Below are 19035 nucleotides of genomic sequence, written 5' to 3' on the forward strand. Positions count from 1 at the left end.
TGTGCTTGCAGAAGTGTGTCTGGTCTCTCCAATATCTGTTCTTTTCCTCACGCAAGTTCAGCCTTCAGAAACTGGGGAAGAACGGGAGCCAAATTTGGCTGTCCTTTTTCAGAAATTCCTCAGGGTCGGTTTTGCCGGCACCTGGCCGGGTCCGTGTGTGCAGGCATGTAGGTTCACACACTAACGATAATCTCAGCTGGGCTGCAGGAATGTCTTCAAAAGAGTTTCCTTTCAAGGAAGCGCACAAGCTTGTGGCAGTTATGTCCAGATGCGACTCTGCTGTGTATCTAATACTAATTTAATACTTGACAGGTTGTTTTTTGTTTTGTTTTGCAGGAAGAAATCATTCCTATTTTCAGCACTGTATGCTGCCTTTATATTTGGTGGTCGGCACCTAATGAACAAACGAGCAAAATTTGAACTGAGGAAACCACTAGTGCTCTGGTCCCTGAGCCTTGCTGTCTTCAGGTAGGCATTTCTTCACACCGACTGCCTTTGACAGTAGTGCATGAAGAGGGTTTGGGGTTCTTCACATACAACAGCACTGCTAATGCGACAACAGACTCACCCAGAAATGGCATTTCTTTAGTTCTGCTGTTCAGGGTTATGTCCTGATCCATTCCTCACCATTGAAAAGATCCCCTTTGACTTGCTAGATCATACGGCGTTTGAAGAGGAGAGAAATCGGTAGCCCTCTTGAAGAACACAGGTGAAAATAAAGTGAGAACATCAGAAAAAGCACTTATCATTGCAATAAATTTACCATGCAAGCTACAAATGGAAATAAACACATTAAGATTTTAGTCTTGTTCTCGCTTACTAGTTAGTATTACGTTTATGTGGGTGCATATATGATGCATTTAGTCAAGACTGATGTCCATTACAGTGAGGTAAACCTGAAGTCACTGCTTTGCTGACAGGTAAATCAGGCCACTGTAACTGAAATCAGAATCTGGCTTCTGGTTGTTCCATTGCAAAGAGCTTGTGAATGCTGCAGAAGGGGGGCTCCACAGGGAAAGGCTATTTTTTAGTGATGCACATCTCTCTAGCTGTGTGTTGACTATCACCGCGTATGGGTCATGTTCAGATTCTTGATAGTTGCTGAAGTCAGGAGTAAAACTGACCAACCTGAATTCCACTTTATCTCCTTAATATGCTAATTTTTAACGAGGCTGAAGAGAAACGAATGAATGAACAAGTGCTTGTAAAAATAGTCCTTACAAACACACAAACTTTTGTTACAATCTATTAATAACGTGTTGTACACAGAAGACCTGAGGATTATCCTTAATTCCCTGTCCTTCAGTGCCTATTGGGAGTATGTTATAGTTCACTCAACAGCATAGAAACCATTTGCAAAATGTTGTCAAATACCGATACCTGTATCTTTTTCTAATATCATTATATAATTACTGATAATATTAGTTCTCAAGTACATAAAACAGGTTTGCTTACTGAGCACCTGTGAATGGTGCATGGTTTTTCACAGGATGGGAATAGGTTGAGCTGAGAGTTTCCAAAATTTTTCTATCACATTGACACTTTTTAAAACTTTTGCAGGGGAATATAATTTGTATTTCTAAGTTGTCTTATCCAGCTAGGACATGCTAACAGAACAACTTCATGTTGGCTTGATTTTAATAGTTCACTGGTACCTTTGAAAGAAAAAGTCCCTAGCGCAGACAAAACTTTGAGCAGTCTGGATAACTTTGAGAGCAAGTTCTAACACTGGAAATTTATAATTTTCATCTGACTGACTGCATTTGGTGCTGTACTTCTGGCTGTGTGACTAACATGGTTTTGCTGTTAGGGTCCTGTAAGCAATTGTCATAGTTTGTTCTAGAGATGATTGAATTTCAGCAGCTGTTGAATTGGTTCCTAGGTGGCATGTCATTTGTGGATCACTTTGTAAAGTAATTTGTAGCCAGCAGGATCCCAAAATGCATATTGCAATTGGACTTTCTTATTGAATGTAGCCGCTAGAAACTAGATGATTTGTGCAGAGCATTTGTAGTTTAATTCCCAGCCTGAGGCGGGGAAGCGTGATTTCAGAACTGTCCTTTGCAGAAGGTATCTAGGATGAATTTTAAAATCACATTATTTTAAGATAGGTCTGTGGCTGACATTCACAGTGTGGGGCTTTTAAGGAATTTCACTAATTAATTTCCTCACAAAATCATAAACCGTGCACCGGTCGATACACACTACCCTGTGAAAGTGCTGTCTAGATGGACTTTGACATCAAGATGTCTGTTTCTTGCTAATTGGAGTTTCCCATCGTAATCACATGAAATAGCATGGCCAGCGTGAGCTGCTGCATGATGCTGGGTGAAATCTAAAAGTGGACTTCATATTTTTGAAGCCTCAAGTTGCCAGGATGAACCTGCCGCAGTGACCCCCTCGAGCTGTGCCCCACAGTGCTGGCACTTGAGGTGAGCTCTGCTCGTGCAGATGAGAGGCAGTGGCCAGAAGGGCACAGTTTGAGAGGGATTCATCACTGCAGGGTTTGCTTCCTCCGTCAGCTCAAATAGCACCGCTCAGGCACAAGTGTTCCCCGAGCGCTGCAGAGCTCAGCCTTTCCTCTGCTCATCGGGAAATGAGGCAGCAGGCTGGAGGGGAGGGATGAATGGGAGTGTGAGATGTTTGGATTACACAGAAGCACTGAGCATTTAAGCTCCTGGATTCTCTAGTGGGGACCAGTTGATTATGAAAATTGTGCAGCTATGCTTAGAAAGCTTTGCTCTTCTGAGACGCTGAGTAGTAGGCAGAAGAGTGAAGTAGGGAAGGGGAAAAACGACCCAAAATGTTTGCATTAAGGCAGAGCATGAAACCTCTGTAGCTTCCATAGTAACATACAATCCCATCCAAAACCAACCCAAACACAAAACCACTTGACTTCTTGCCTGGAAAACTGAGGAAATGCAGAATATTCATTATAACCTGAGATGAAGACTTATAAAAAGCGTTACTTGGAACAATCCGTTTCCTGGTGTTTCACCACCACTGTCCTTTCTAGGGCCATCAGTCACTCCCAGCCTTATTGACTCTCTTAGGAAACTGCACCAGACTTTGAATGCTGTAAACTTCCCAAGTAATTTGAATTTTTTTTTTTTTCCTGGCTGCTTGCATAACTAGGTGTTCCATTTACATGTGCTTGGCCTGAAAGACATTTCTGCTTCCTCTGAAGGTCAGTTCAGATAGATTTAGATGCCAGCGTTCTGCCTGTAGACGTATCATGGATCCAGGAAAATGCTCCTTAACTTCAAAAAGACTTCCTCTTTGGCTTGCTGGGATGCTAAAATGCTATGGTTTTTATAATACCTTGTAGATATTCTAAGTAATGTATTCATCTGCCGTGAGTGGTTGTACTGAGGAAGAAAAACCTGCCTGGAGAGCCCTCAGTATTCTGCCTCAAGGTCACTGTGAAGCTTTTTTCCGGAGTCCTCGTTTATCTCCCTTCTAGCACTCCTACCATTTTACCTGATTCAGATATCCTCAGAAATAGTAACACTTAGCAGAGGCTGGAAAGATGTGTTTTGGGCTTAAAAAAAAAGGAAATTGCCTGCCAGGCAATGACATGGTCCTTCTTCAGAATGTATCCCGTTCGCCTCCTTCTTGCCAAGATCATTTAAATGTGGTAGGAGCTACAGTAGGAAACTTGCCACGCTTATAAATAAACAAAACAGCTACACCACCCTACTGAGCTTGCTGAGCATTCAGGAGCTCGGTCACGAATGAGTTTTGTGTCAACACTGGCAGCCAGCAGGATTTCTGAGGCAGAAAAGCAGCTTTATTTCCCTTTGGAAGCATCGACTAGTTTTGAACATTTTGTCTCTGGAATAAGGTTACCCCGTCTCGGTGAAACTTCGGTAGGAGCACCGACAGTAAATCTTGCTTTTCACTTGGAAACCTCTGTGAAAACATGATCTGAAATCTTTTGCTGAGAAATTATTTTGGGATATTTTTCTTGGGCTGTTGGGTTGGGTTTTTTTTTACTCCCTAGCAGGTTTGTTGAATTGTTTCAAGCATTGGAGATTTATGGTTGCCTGAAATGTTTTCAGTCTTCTCTTTTGTTTTGTTTTCTACACTTTCAGTGTTTTCGCCCAGCCTAGTTATGTACTGAGGGCCTGGGGGAGCAGCTCTCTGCTGCTCCGTCTCAACGGGAACCCACTGTTAGGAAGCTGACACAAAAGTTCATTTTTCAGTCTCGTAAGACCCCGAGGAAACTGTTGCTGATTCATGTACACATCAAAGTGACAGGCAGCCCTGAATTTCTGAATATCCACAAAAAACAATATCCGGATAAAAATCCACAAAAACACATCGAATCTGAGTTGCCAGTTTTATATTCATGCCACTTTGACCATAAAGTTAGGGTCGTTCATTGAATTTTTTACGTGGAGTAGATCAAAAGTATCATGCTGGCATCTCTAGGAATCAGCAAAGCTCAGACCAGGACTCTCACCGAAGGATACTAAGTCATTAATTCATGTTTTCATTACATCTCAGCTGGATTTTTGTAATCCCTTTTATAGGCCGTAGAGTCTGTGTATAGGTAGCATTGCTATCAAGGAGCTTAAACATGTATTTCTTCGCCTCGTCTTCACACAAGACAGCAGCACGGCCCTGTTTTCGCTTGCTCTCCATCCGTAAGGGGCTGCCAAGAGAACTCTCGGTGCCAAGGCACTAACTAATACTAGTAAAAGGTGGTTTTCCCCGGGAAGACGGAGGGAATACTGTCGCATCGATACGGGAGACGCAGAAGCTAAAACATCCAACGAGATGCAGTCATTTGTAGGCAGAGGCTAAGCCTGACCGTGACTGGTGCAGTGAGAGGATGGATTGCTCTTTGTCTCGCCAAACCACACAACCATAACGCAATTGTCATCACCTGAGATCACTTAGATTCTAATCCAAATTCAGCTATGTTTTGTAGCAGTGGTGGAAGTCAGCTGTCAATACAGGGTTTCCAAATGTCTTTTACCTGGGAAACACTTTCTCTCAAAGTGGTAGAAATGGTATCAAAGGTAGCTGGAAGGTCACTAGCTGCTCGCCACAAAGCTAACTGGAGCCTCAAAAGCGAAGTATCCCAGCAGCAACAGGCCTTATATTTGAAAGGCAAAAACCAAAGAGGCTAACTGGAAGAAGGTGACTCACTTTTTGCTTTTATGAGACTGGTATAATGGATTCGTTACTGCAAGCACAGCAGCATTTTATAGAAGGGTTGGCACTTGTTCTGCAAAGGGCTCCTGAGAAGGCAGCCCGAAATACGTCTTTATGGGAGGAACTCAGTCCTGAGCTGAACCGAATGGAAAAGGCTGAACGCAAGTTTAAAGAAAGGATTTCAATTGCTTGGATTTGTGACTGTGAAATATATTCTAGTTACTGTGTTTATAGGTAGGAAAACTGATGCAAAACAGTTCAAATATACGCCCCATCTCAAGACCTGCCATTCACAGATGCTTGCCATGCAGATTCAAACACAACTTAATTTCAGATGTTGCTGAGCAACCCATCAAAATCTTAAAATACTCTGAAATTTTATAAAGGTCCTGACACTACATTCAAAGAGAAAATGAATTACTGAAAAGAACAATATTTGCCAAATAACATTAAAATTAATAAGCAGCATTTAAGGTGAATTACTAATCTTCTCTTTTATAAACTTAAAAGCAAGCTAATTCCATGTGATACATTCCCTATATTTGTAAAGCATTAATGCATATTCTTAGTAGGACATTTCTTAGAAGGCAAATTAGTAAAATGATTAATATATACCTATTTAACAATCTATTTCTCTAGGACCACGTTCATCTTTATGTACTTAGCTGATTTTCTTACATAAGGGATATTGAAAACATCTTTTTAATTACCATTTTGCAGCAATAGTTGAGAGTTGGGTGAACAGTAGAAATTTGAAATGACTGTAGAGAAGACAAAACTCCCTTCGATGAGACTTAACAGTTTAAGAAGAAACATTTCTTTTCTGTAGGCTGAACTGTAATCCCAATAGGGAAATACAAACAGTGCTATGGAGGGTGAATGTATACATTGCAAAACAAATGCTAGCTGGCATTAAAAAAACAGTGTAGAGGTGATAAAAATATATAGACTGGGAGCAATAAAGTACTGTCAAGAAGATGTATGTCCAATATGTACCTTATTTATTCTAAGAAGAGCATCTCATGACAAATATCTTTATTCACAGAATTGTAATTGATACCACGTGACAAAATACTGTGCCCATCCTCTTCTGAAATGTCACCTCTTCATTCACTCCCCTGTTACTGCTGCGGACTCTGTTGTGTCCATCAAAGTCATTTTGAACGTGAACTGATTTTACTGTTTTACCTAATCAGGCCTAATTAAAAGTAAACCAAGGATTCACTGTGAGACCTGGCTGATGCTACTTTACAGGAGAGATGGATAGGACTGGGTAAAAATTCCTACAAAAAACCTCTTTTTTCAGTGCTAAGCTGGGCCTCCTTACTTTAAAAATTTATTTTTTTCACTCTGACCGTTTGCTTGCTTGTTTGTCTTTTGCTGGAAAACTGAACATCGTAGCAAAGTGCATTGACTACATTATTTGGAAAGCAGCTGTTGCGTCATTTTGCCCCTGTTCCCTCCCCACTCCCACAGTCAGTGAGAGTGTTGACACTCAGTTTGCCACCTTGAATTGTACCTTACTCATGAGATCACCCTGTCCCAGCCCGCGGGAGCCCTCGCAGGCCAGCGCTCAGCGTGAATGTCGTACTCAAAGCAGAGCCCCTGGGAGTTAGACTTTTCCTCTCCGTTTTAAATGGGAAGCAGACTGAAAAGTGTACTTGAGGAATAAAGAACATCTGTCTGGTGGCTTAAGAAGGGAACTGTACTAGAGAAAAAGAAGATAATTTATTCAAAAGAAATCAAACCTCCCGTCTGTCCCCCTGTGGCGGCTCTTCTGCATTTTACTCATCTGCAGTACTTGGTTCATGGTAAAAGGTGTCCCCCCCATGCAGAAATCCCTGGGGAACAGAAATCTCTGTGTATTTTCTTCTGAGTACGCCCCCAACAGCTTGTGCTTGTTGGAGACAGTGCGAACAGAACGCTGAGAGGTGCAAACTCGCCTGGCCTGTCGGATCCAACAGTGCATCTGTGGACGAGCCTGTTCATGAGCGCTGCCAAAGCGAGCCCCGCTCGCAGGCAGGGTCGCTTACAGGTGTCCAGCCCTGGTTTAGTGAAGTCACGGGGCCGTGGTGAGTTTAACTCCTTCTAAACAAATGTGCAGCCTCCTGCCGGTGCCATTCAGCATCTTACCTAGGCTGCCAAATAAATAAAATATATTTATTATTTACCAACTGTAGGCAAGTCCCTGAGACCTGAACTTCCCTAGATGCTTGCAGGAGTACTGCCCGGGGGGGTGGGGGGGAGAGTGAAAAAGGAAGGTAGATCAGGGGCTCCAGGCCGGTAATTGCCATTAAATTTATGGATCTGGGCAGCTCATTACAGCTGTATTATAACTTTTAGCTTCTTTAAGCCTTCTTTATTCTGTCAAATGCTAGTCTTTTCCTGTAACTTAGATTTTGCTTACTTTGTTATCTGCCTGTTTTACAGCTTTAGTGATGTCTAGCTCCATTGGCTAGCTTGATTCTCTGCTTAATCTTTTACTTTATTACTTTTTGGCTTTATTTGCTTAGGATAATTTTAAGCTCCTGATACATACATTTCAATGCTATACATGACAGTTACTCTACGAATTTGATACATTTGATCCTGTAAGTATCTTTAACTTATCCTGCAGAAATAGATATGACACTTTTTTTTGGATTATCATTTAAATCACTGCAATATTACCGTTATTCTAAAATTTTCTTGAGATAATGTTAGATGCTGAGAATAATTTCATTAATGACACAGGAACAAGTGCAAATGCCCCTGAAGCATTCATTAAGGATTGCTTAAGCGTTACGCTGTGCTTATGAATCCTCATGGGCTACTTTAGAAATCCTTAGATGGATTCCTTAATACTTATGAGATTTTGCACCAAACACAGGGCTTAAGTTGAAAATTGTTTGGTTTTTTTTCTTTTTAGTAAGTTAGCCACGGTCCAAACTTGCTGAGGTAAATATCTAAGAACTAGTAAATGTTTCTTGACAGAAAAATATCTCACCGAGTATAGAGCCTTCACAGGGTGCCAGGGATCTTCAGCTGCAACAAAAGTCCAATTATTGTTTAGTGATGGAAGAGTGAGTTATTGCTCAAGAAATAACAGCTTTCATCAAGAAATATTGTTCCTGAAAGTTCCTAGCCTCCACGTGCCAGATAATCAGGGAGCAGCGTCTGGTAACAGCACACTGAGGAGGGCAAGACCGGATGGTAGGTAATTACTATTGATTAGCTTGTAACTGATTCTTTGGAAGTCAGATGAGGTGCAGGGATGCATGGTTAGAGCTGAAAAATTATTTTTCATTCATTGAAAGAAAACAGTTACATGTTTTTCAGCAGTGCGTGGTTGCATGGGTGTCCCTGTAAGCAGTCTGTGCTGTTCTCTCCTGTTCCTAGGGCAATGATTGAGTGCAACTGCCCTTCAGCCTGACCGTTGCTCCTTGTTTCTCTCTACCAAAACCCAGCGGGCCTCGTGTAGCCACCGAGCGCTCTGTGCGAGTATAACCCTTTTTACCTCCACCAGTTATCATCTCCTCTGCTGCAAAGCCTACTTGCAGGAATCTAGCCCTGCCCTTTGTTTTTCTGCTCTGCTCTATACATGGTGGAGGTTCTTCCACCGGCTCACGGAGCTTCGCTTCATTGATTATTTTTGTACTTTGCTCCTCGGGATTGGCTGAATATAGCTAATCTCAATCATAAAGAAGGCAGGTGTGGGGGATCAAATTGCATTTCCTGGAGAGGGAATTGAGGCTTCGTGAGGAGGGACTGGAAGACAGGAGCTGAGGTAGATTGATTTTTATCCACACATATAAATAAGCCTTCCGAGTAGCAGTTGCAGCAATTGGCAGAAGTGTCGAGCTTGCCACTTTAGCTAGGCAGAATCAGATGGGTTTTACTCTGCTGTTGTGTTAATGTGATTAAAATCCTCAGATGGCAGTGTCCATTGATCCAGAGCCCTGCAGAGATGTCACTGTTCGGGTATGCTTAATGAGGTCCCTGGAGAGGGAAGGAAATAAGTTAAGCCTGGTTTTCTTTCCAGTTTTGTCAATAATAAGGACAAAGAAATGGTTTTGGGAGCCAGGTGAGTTGTGACTCAGAAATCGGCCAACGAGAGGGAAGGGCTGAAGGGAGTGGCCCCACATGAGGGATTTATTGCTGAGGAGAAAAAAAAGACTGATGCAAGGAGCACAGTATCTGCCCTCACTTGAAAACCACAGAGCGAGCTGTCACTTTAATATACCTCATTTCCCTCCCCAAAATTTATCACACGGGAAAGTAATAACCACCCAGGCATGTATGCATATGCTTATGGGTATATAAACCTGCACAAATGATATATTATTTCTTAGAGCCATGTAAAATATTTGCACAATTTTTAAATCACTCTGAGCTGGCCTGGCTTCAGGTTTTGGTCCCAACTGAAAACCCAAGTGATTTGCATTGAAAAGCTTGCTGGGGAGACATCTGGATCAGATACAGTAGAACGGTCTGAAAAGCAGGGCTTGTGTGTTTGCTTCAGTGATGGGAGGCTTTTTTTAGAGATGGAAGGGGAATTCTCTCAAATTTTGCTTTGGGATTTTGATAGGACAGAACCCAAACCTCAAAGTATGTGTGAACTTATGCAACGAAAAGTCTTCTGCCAAAAAGAGTGATAAAACCTGCAAAGATCAGCACAACTTTTGCTCACACACATGGTATTGAGACCTAGAGCACCGCATTATAAAACACTTCCAGTACTGCTGACCACCAGGTTTTAGGGTAAGTGAGCGCCACACAGAGAAAAGCGTATGTTATTCCTCATCTCCCCCTTTTCTTACCTTTTTCTTTACAATACTGTGGCTTGGACTCCACCCTGAATGGAACTCCATCACCTTCTAGGGGGGCAAGGGAGGACTCTGCGGGTGAGCTGCGAGACCCATCTGTTCTCCTTCAGGAGGTGGGCAGGGGGAGAGGCTGAGGAGCAGCAAGAGGTTAGAAGGAAGGTTTTGCTGTTGGGGCTTGTTAAATTCTTGGTGTTCTCGTGTCGTGCCCTCGCAGAGATGGTAACTGTTTGAGCAAGTATGTTTTGGAGGCCTCTAATTCTGTTATGCAGAGCAGTGGATTAGATAGATAGAGAGAATATGTAACAAGCATATATAATGGGAATGGTACTTAATACAGCGTTGGTATGGTTCCTGTTCCTTTCTCAACCGTGTCCCAAGTGTATTTCCAAGCTTTGAATCAACGCTGGGATTTTCTGTCACGCTCTGAAGAAACCATATTTGAATCAACATCCAGCAGAGAGAGGCAAACTTGTGTCTTAAATGCCTTTTCAATGGCTTCCCAGGGCAGAGTAGCTGCTCTGAGCACGGTGCCACATTATGAACTTCGTAGGGCCAAGGCTGGCCGGAAAGACTCCTGCCTTCCTTGGCCTTCATTTTGCCGGCTGTTGCTGAGAGCAGTGAAACCGTGTTGTTAAAAAACAGGTGGAGGAAGGACTGTTTTAGCTGCATCGTTCGCCAGTCCCATTAAGCAGCATGGCCACGCAACCAGTCAAATCGGCGCAGCTGGGCAGGACGGTGGTGGGGGAGCTCCAGGGCGGGAGGACCAGCGGAGCTCGCTGTGGGATGCGTGGATATGGGAGCTCAAAGCAGAGGGGCCACAGAGATTGCCCATCGCTAGTTATCACCTACACCTCCTCAAAAAAAACCAGAACGTTTTCAAATAATGCATACCCTCATCTGGAGAGGTAAAATTGCAAGTGGGAACAAAAACGTTAGTCATTTCAAGCTTTCAGGGGGTTTGGAAGCTAAGGCATTTCTTAGTCTAAAACATTCCTGAAAATTGTGCTCTTAATTACAATAGTTTAGTCATTGTGAAGAATATAGATACCTTATGACCTTTCAGACACATGGGCTGAAGAGGATGAGTACTGTGTTCTTTTTAAAGAATGAGATTAACATTAAGTGCTCTTACAAGACTGTTTTGTTAATTTTTTTAAACGTGCTTTTAAAGGTGTTCAGTTAGCATGGGAAAAAGGTACGTCATGGGACCAAGGCGCTTTCCCCATAATTTTTTCTTGTTCCTACTCATTATGAGAGAATAAATAATGGTCCCAAATAATGTTATCAATAGGCTAGGCCTTGGAGGACACAAGTGCACAAGGGAGTTACTGTGCTTTCAATTATCTGCCAGCAACTGAATGGTGGTACCTGAGCACGGGGTTCTCTAAACACAGTTACAAAGGGCTAAAACACGGTAGCAGTAACCTCCTTCTCTGATATTACAGTTTTAACACTAAAATATAGTTTTACATTAAAATTGCCATAGACAGAATAAGCACATAAATAGTTACCATTATTCATCAGCACCAGGGAAGACTCGGTAACATGTTTTCATATCTGTGCCCATAGTTTTGTTAAAGGAAAATACGGGAAAATGATAGCTAGTGTGTGATCAATTTTTTTCCCCCCAGTGAAACACAAACAATGCAGAGCAGAAAGGAGTTCAACTTAGGTGCGCGGGAATGTCATGGTAGTCCTAAATCCCAAACATACAAGACCCAAGTATTCAGTCCTCTGCAAGACTGATTTTGAAATAATGAGATTTTTTCTTTTTACAGCAAGAGTTTAGGTTCCTGGTTTTGTCGATGGTTGACTCGCTGGTTATGTGTTCAGGCTTTTTCTTCATCAACGTGGGTAGATAGAAGAAGCCTTTTAAAATGAACTTCCCACAGAATCAGTTGCTGCTGAATGGGATTAAAGAACTGCATTTCTTTAGTTTTATCAACGGAGGGCATTAGTAAAGGAAAACAGGAGGTTTTTAAGAACATTGCCATTGAATTTTCCACCTCACTAGTGTGTTTTTTTGTACTTGCCCATGTCACAAGGAGTTAGGCGTTTAAAGCCACCCCCCCATCATGGATTCTGACCCATACGTGATTTTACTCTGGAGTTCACTGGTGCGAGAAAGGGGATCAGCAGGGAGCATTAATAGAAACCAGCCACAATAATGAGAACAACTGCAAAAATTCCATGAGGGAGAAAAATCCAAATATTTTCTCCTATGGCAGGGTCGGCTACTGGGGTCTGGTCCTACGCAAATTCAGGGAGTGGGACAGTGGATGGGAGATAGAAGCAGGGATGCTTGTAAAACTCACTCTGTAAGTTCACGTTCTTTGTGGCTTGTGTCCACCTGTGTCAGGTCAGATCCACACTGGTGTTTGCCTAATACGTCCAGGGAAAACAGAGGGAAAGCAAGAGTCTGGCTGAGTCTGTGGAAGGCACGCATTGCTGTTATCTGGTCTTCTGGCTGGGTGGGGAAGTTTTCAGCTGTTTGTGTTTCTAGGACAGCACAGCTTTGTAAACTTGCACTGTGTCTCTCTGCACATCACTCTGTATTTTTAGGTCTTGAAAGCACGCTGCCAAAATACCAGATGTGCCGACGATGAAAATGTGATGTTAGGAGGCATAACAACAGCTTTTACGTCTGTTAACTATTTGTCTTTAAAAATATAGGTGTACCTTGGGTAATTACGATAGAGGGCTTGGGGCCTTGAAGGTTTAGAGAGTAACTTTAAAAATGAAAAGAAAATCTATAGTATGTCAAAGGACTCTCTGAAGAAAATTCCTCCTGCTGGAGTGTGTTTACTGTTAATTCAATAATACTGTTTTCACTCATACAGAGTGAGGTCAGAGCTCTTTCTGCTTACATCAAATGGACCTCGTGGGTAGGGCACTGAACCACAACTCAGGATGCTGCACATCATTTCTCATCCTGGCTCAGATGCAGGTTTTTGACAGGACACTTAAATTTCAGTTTGCCTCACCTCTGTCTTTGCAAGGGGTCTTATGCTTAGATACTTTACGAGGCTGTCGCAAGAGTAAAAGCCATTAAGGACTGTGAAATACTCACAAATACAATGCCAAGGGCCTTGGAGATGCCAACACAGACAGAAGAAGTCTGAAGGAAGTTAGGTCTGAACCTGAAGACACCCCAGCCTACGAACAGCTTTGTACTTAGCAGTTCTTCACACAGGGACGTCTGACCTAAAGCAGTTGCTGGCCTGAATGTTGTTGAAGCATTGGTAATTCCGGGACAGCCCAAGCTGGAGGTAATAGGTCACTTGGCTGTTGGAAAGCAGGCAAGACCAAAATTTGGTACAGCAGCGGGAAGGTCTGCTCTGTTGAGAGAGAATGGAGGTGTCACAGGGGGATTCGATGAGGAGACAGGGTCTTCTGGGGAGGTACCTGGATCAGTTGTGGGAGGTAAAACAGGGAAGTGCTTTACAAGTGTTTTATAAGAACAGTCTTTCTGCAGGATGGGGTCTCCCTCTCTTGATCACTAACCTTGGGGTTGCTTGAAAGCACTTCAGAAATGTTGAAGGATGATGGAACATCAGCCTAATAACATTAATTTTCTTTGCCATTTCTTACAAAAAAACCAGTTAGGCTAAGTTCATCAGCTGCAATTTGAACAAGTGTCTCTCTAGGATTTCAAGGTAGCTCACCATTAAGAAGTCCCCTCTTCTAAATGCTTGTAAAATGCCTCATAAATTTAGAGTTAAGAGAGACCAAATCCGTAGTCAGTACTATTCTTTTTCGAACTTTTTGATCACTTAGATGAGTACCATGTTGCTGTGTATCTTTCACTGACCAAGAGACCAATTCATTTAATTTGGAAAATGTAACCCTCAGTTCCACAAACCTAACAAAATATTTTTAATAACCAGGTGCAGACTTACAAAGCTGGTTCTTCTAGTCAGTTATTAATATACATGAATATTTCATATAGGCTGTCCTTCTGTCACATTGACCATTTAGGATGTTGGGTGCCAGATCCTTTTCTAGGCTGCTTTTCTGTGAAATTAGAGGACACGTCATACTGCGCTGACTCAGCCACATCTCTCATTAACTCCTTGAGAGCAAAATAAGAGCCATTAATTCCATGTAGGTCACTGAACAACAGCCAAATGATCTCTTTCAGTCATTGCCCACATTTCATTTGTTCTTAATGATTGGTTTGTTAGGGTATGGTTTCCCACTGTACAGTAAAAACATTCGGATTTTGCAATCAAAGATAAGCCTAAAGCAACCTCATAGTTTCTACACCTGTTTAAATACAAGAAGATCCAGGATTTTATGGAATTGCATTTGGATAAAATCAAGGCAAACTAGGACAGGAGTCACATCTGACAAGGTTTAGATAGTCTGCGAACCTCTTAGTGAAACTATATATTCAAATTTTCATAGGCATAATTGACTCTTCCTCTCTTTTGGAGAATTTACTCCATCTGGAAGATCCAACTGTTTCTTAATATTGCACCATCATGTATTGCACATTGACTAGTGAAGGTAGTACTGCTCCTCCCTTCCCTGTGCAAAGCCAGCCAGATGTGGATGAACGTGCACATCATTGGGAAAAAAAAAAAAAACAAAACCAAACACAAAAGGAGTTAAGAGGTGATTCATTTTTTTAAAAAAGAAGGGGAGGAACAGCTGCAATGAAATCGGGCCAGTCCACAAATACTCAAGAGCAGCTTGGGTGTCAGAAACCCGGGCAAAGCAACTGTGAATTCTGGTGGGTTGTGCTGCTCCTTTGCTACGTTCCTGCACACGTCCACCCCCCAGAAAGTGGGGCCCACATTCGCTCTCTGTGATACCCTGTGAACACGTGCCCACGGCCTCTAAAGTTTAAGGAAACTTAATTAGCCAGGAAACATATTTCTCACTCGCCCTTTGCTTCCGTATGCTGGAAGGTTGGTGTGTGACGGCAGCTCTCGCCAGTCCCCTCCCCGCGGTGGAATGAATGCCGTCTCTGTCGGGCAGGCTAGGGGAGGTTACGCTCATGGTTTTAATTCTTCTCCCAGCCTTGAAACAGTCTGGCATGTCTACCCACAAAACGATTTTGGAACAATAGGCTTTAAATAAGCACCCAGGTACCAGTAAAAGTCAGTAGGCTGTTGGTCCATAATTCTGGTCAGCACAAACCAGACCCTAATATCCTTTCCTCATTTGGCACCACCCAGATAACCATTTTAATCTGGACATCCCCTTTCTTTTTGTCTCAACTTTAAAAAGAAACTACCCTCACTACAGCCATATCTTGGAAGAAATGGAAAAAATGCAGTTTCATATTTTTTTTACAGATTTTGAGGCCAGACTCCCATAAACCTCCTGATTTAGCTACTAAAATTTTGCTTGAACGTCTTGTCTTTTTGACAGAAAGGTTAGCAATTTCCCAGAGTACTCGGCTCCTGTGGGACCTGAAGCCACTGCAAAATGAAAGCGCAGATTTTAGCTGGGGAGCAGGCTAACGGTTCGTAAAATCTTCTGTCTTTCCCACTGGTTTGATAGTATAGTCACTGCAGCAATAGCAAAGCAGCAAGCACACTGTGATCTGACTACCTCAGCTGCCCACGTGGATAATGGTTTCGGTAAATCTTCATATAATACAGCTGTATATATAGTGTGTGGCTGCCGTACAAATGCATGTTCCCAGAACTCCTGCCCTGTTTGCTAGGTAGGACCTATCTTCATGTGCTTCCTCCCTGGAAAGGGACATTTCCCAACACTGGTCTGACAACTTTATCTGAAATCACCTTGGAAAAAATCATTCTGTGGCAAGCTTGGAAAAAAACTTTCCTTCTGCTGGTTTGTGAGGCAAGCGGCCCCTTCAACGCTTGCCTCCGACGATGTCTCTGTGTCTTTTTAGTCAGCAAAACCTAGTGTTCCTTCTCACATGGCCATAGCAGGGTTTTGTGGGAGACGGATGGAAATCTCCTGCAAACAGTTTCGTTTTCGTCAACAAAATCCATCGGTTTCTTAAGAAAGCTGTCACCTAGCCCTGTCCCTGCTGTGTCACCCGCTTGGTGCCTGTCATCGATGGACTGGTTCTCTGGGACCACGTTCCATGAGACCGCAGAAGGTGAGAGTGATTTGAAAGAAGCTTGCCCTTGCCAGGTGGAGAAAATGATGTCTGAAAATGTGGAGCAAATGTCTGAAAGATGCGAGACATCCCTTCACATGGAGATGCACCCACCTTGGTACATGCTGCTTGATCATACCAGGAGTTTCTGAGTTTCTTTACTGATCTGGGGGCAACTGCCCTGTTGGGAAGTTGAGACCTGTCTGCTGAAGGTGGCTTGAGATGCATTTCTTCTCAAGAAACTTAGTTCAGAGAGTTGTTTCTCTTACAGATGCTTTCTTTGTGCATTTCACCAGTATCAGGTCGCATTTTACGTGTTTGCTGCTGCTTGGCTAAGTACAGAAATACTCTGTTGCCCTTTTACAGTAGCTGCTTTCTCTAGGCATGCTCTCGGACCACCCTGTCACTCTGACCTCTCTGACCAAGGGGTCGTCCCGCACCCCGGTGCATCCCGCACGCCTGTGCCACAGCATCAGCGCCGCAGCTTCTTCCTCTTTCCTGAGGACCTCGGGTTTTAAATCAGCAGGGCACAGAAAGGCCATTTTATTGTGTTAGGAGAGCAGCTCTTCAGCAGCAGAACGGAAACTTGATCTGACCACTGAAATCCTCCTGCTGAACAGAACAGGAAGGTGAAGGTGGTTTGATTTGTCACGAAGGAAGGTGTAGGATGCTCCACGTTCTTCACCTGCTGACCTTTAAACAGTTCTTTGTAATTCGAGGGTGCTCCCTCTGTAAATATTCTGCCTGCTAAAATGAAAAAAAACCCGCTTCCCTTCTTTCTCACCGTTACAGTACAAGCAGGGTGCAGCCTGAGGGCTGTGACTCCACACGTAAGGTGATCTCGGCTGCTCTCCCAGGACCACCATGTGGCTTTCACGGAGGAGAACCATGCCCTCTCTGCCACCTCCCTGTGATCCCGGGGCACAGACTCACCAGCTGCGACTCCTGTGAGTCGCCATGTAAGCACGTCGGGGCAGAATTAAGATTTCTTCTCTCCTCCAGCCAGGCCCCAGGCTGGAAGCTGGAGCTGGACCCGTGGGAGCTCCATCTGGTTGCCCAGCTGGCCTGCTGCCGGACTAGGCCAGCACAGCCACGGCAGAGGATAGTCCGACACCTCAGAGACTGGTCAAACCAGTTGGGCACGGGTGGTTTGGGGCAGCGTTGAACAGGCTGTGGGGCTGGGTAAGGAGGGCTCTGCTTGAAGTCCCTAAGCAGCCCTTAATTTTGCGCAGCGCAGCTGGGTCTTGCCGTCTGCAGGCTCCATGCTGCTCTCTGCTGGTGCTGGGTACGCAGGATGGCATGCTTCCGAAAATAAAGATATTCCACTTTTCACAAGTAGCTTGTAGCTAACATATTTTACATTCCCCTTAAGCCATAGTCAAGACTCTTATCCTCTTCGATGCCATTTTTACCTAGTTCTGCAGATACGCTTTGCATGGTGTGTTTGCTTAGTTTAAAGATTTATTTAAGACACAAACCAGAGCAGAGAATTTCCACTCTGTGATTATGACAGCCCTAAAGTCCTTTAGGAAATGTTGCTATATTCTGTGCTGAACTGTTATTTCATTTTTATTTTTTTATGTGGAAGTCACATTCCCTGCTCGGTTCTGCAGTGTTGATCCTGGAGTGGGATGTCCAGAGGTGTCGGGAGCCAAGCGCGGCGATGGATCTGCATAGAAAGCAGCCCTAGCAAAAATGGGCAGTGTCTTCCTCGCTGCGAGGAGGAGCTGAGCCCGCCACACCAGCAGCTGGGGCTGAACTGAAGTCCTGAGCTACCTGCTGCCCTCTCAGGCCTTTGAGAAACAAGTCCTTCACTCCTTCCTGGGAAGCAGGATGGAGGGAACAGAAAGCAGTAACGGGCTTCGGCCACTAACACCGGCTTTCTCTTCCCATCAGCTAACGCCCCAGCCCTCAGTTTCCCTCCTTAATGCTGCGCCTGACCCACGCATGGGATGTGTTTTGAGGCCCTCGTTTGAAAACAAAGTTTGTGAGGGAAAAGTGTTAGTTTTTATTTTACTCAGGGATACACTTTGATCGTATCATGGACGGTATAATATCAGTTGGGCATTTGTTAATCTACCAGAGAAGTCACTGCCTGAAGGGAGGAGAATGTAGGACATTTTGAGTCTGAATAGATGAGAAAGCTGCATTAGCCGGTGCAGTTTGTTTCTGATCGGTCTCTCTAGTTGGAAAAGGCTGTAATTGTACAGTAATTCACTGCTACCTTATTTCTAAAATCCCTGCAGATGATTCCCACCAGACAGACTGCTTTGGTAAGCAGTTCATTTCAATACCTCACAAAAGCTACAGCAGAGAGCAGGGCGAGAACAAAATGAAGCAGAAGTGATTTACTGAGCAAGCAATGTCATCACTCTGCTGCGCATCGTGTCTTTGCAAGATAGAAATTTGTTGGTTGATCTTACCTCACAGAACAAACAAGATTAGGTGGCAGAGGCACAAAAAGCAGTCCTGTCTCTCTGGGTCCAAGGCACATTTGCAGGCGTGCATTAGGTCTTTTGCTGTCTCCGGGGGTGTGTGCTTGTTGGCACGGTGGTGTTTTGGCATGCAGCACATCTCACAAACAGCTACCTGCTCATGGCGTCTCCTTAGGTAATTGAATCAGTTACTTCCAGCTTACATCCAGTTACCTTCCTTCCTCCTTATTTTAAGCCTTCCCTTGGGAATTATGTGAAAATGTAACTTGGTTTTTACTGATAAAAAATTCAGATTGGTCTAAGGCGCACCATTTACAGCAGTAGCCGGAGTCACTTCTTCTAGAGTCATGAAACTAGAGGAAGCCACCGTGCTGTGAAATTATAGAAAAGTAAGTGTGTGAGTGTGCGTGTGCGTGTGCATGCACTCCAAGGAGAGCTCTGCGGTAGTTGCTAAACAAAAAGACAGGAAGAACTACATCATCATAATCTCAAGGACAGCAAAGTGAAACTCGGTAATCCCCACAGGGCAAATACTCTTTGCCTCTCTTAT

General features: G+C 43.6%; 1 protein-coding gene across 1 annotated transcript in view; it reads left to right on the plus strand.

The window, feature by feature from the left end:
* The window catches only part of ELOVL6 (ELOVL fatty acid elongase 6), a 76745-nt gene that overhangs the window by 50158 nt on the left and 7552 nt on the right, over nucleotides 1–19035 (plus strand). Inside the window, exon 2 of the mRNA XM_063335816.1 lies at nucleotides 337–468. Within this exon, the coding sequence (XP_063191886.1) occupies nucleotides 337–468 (132 nt within the window). The remainder of the gene's footprint in view (nucleotides 1–336; nucleotides 469–19035) is intronic.

The sequence above is a fragment of the Chroicocephalus ridibundus genome, chromosome 5 (assembly GCF_963924245.1).
Source record: "Chroicocephalus ridibundus chromosome 5, bChrRid1.1, whole genome shotgun sequence".
Classification (NCBI taxonomy): Eukaryota; Metazoa; Chordata; class Aves; order Charadriiformes; family Laridae; genus Chroicocephalus; species Chroicocephalus ridibundus.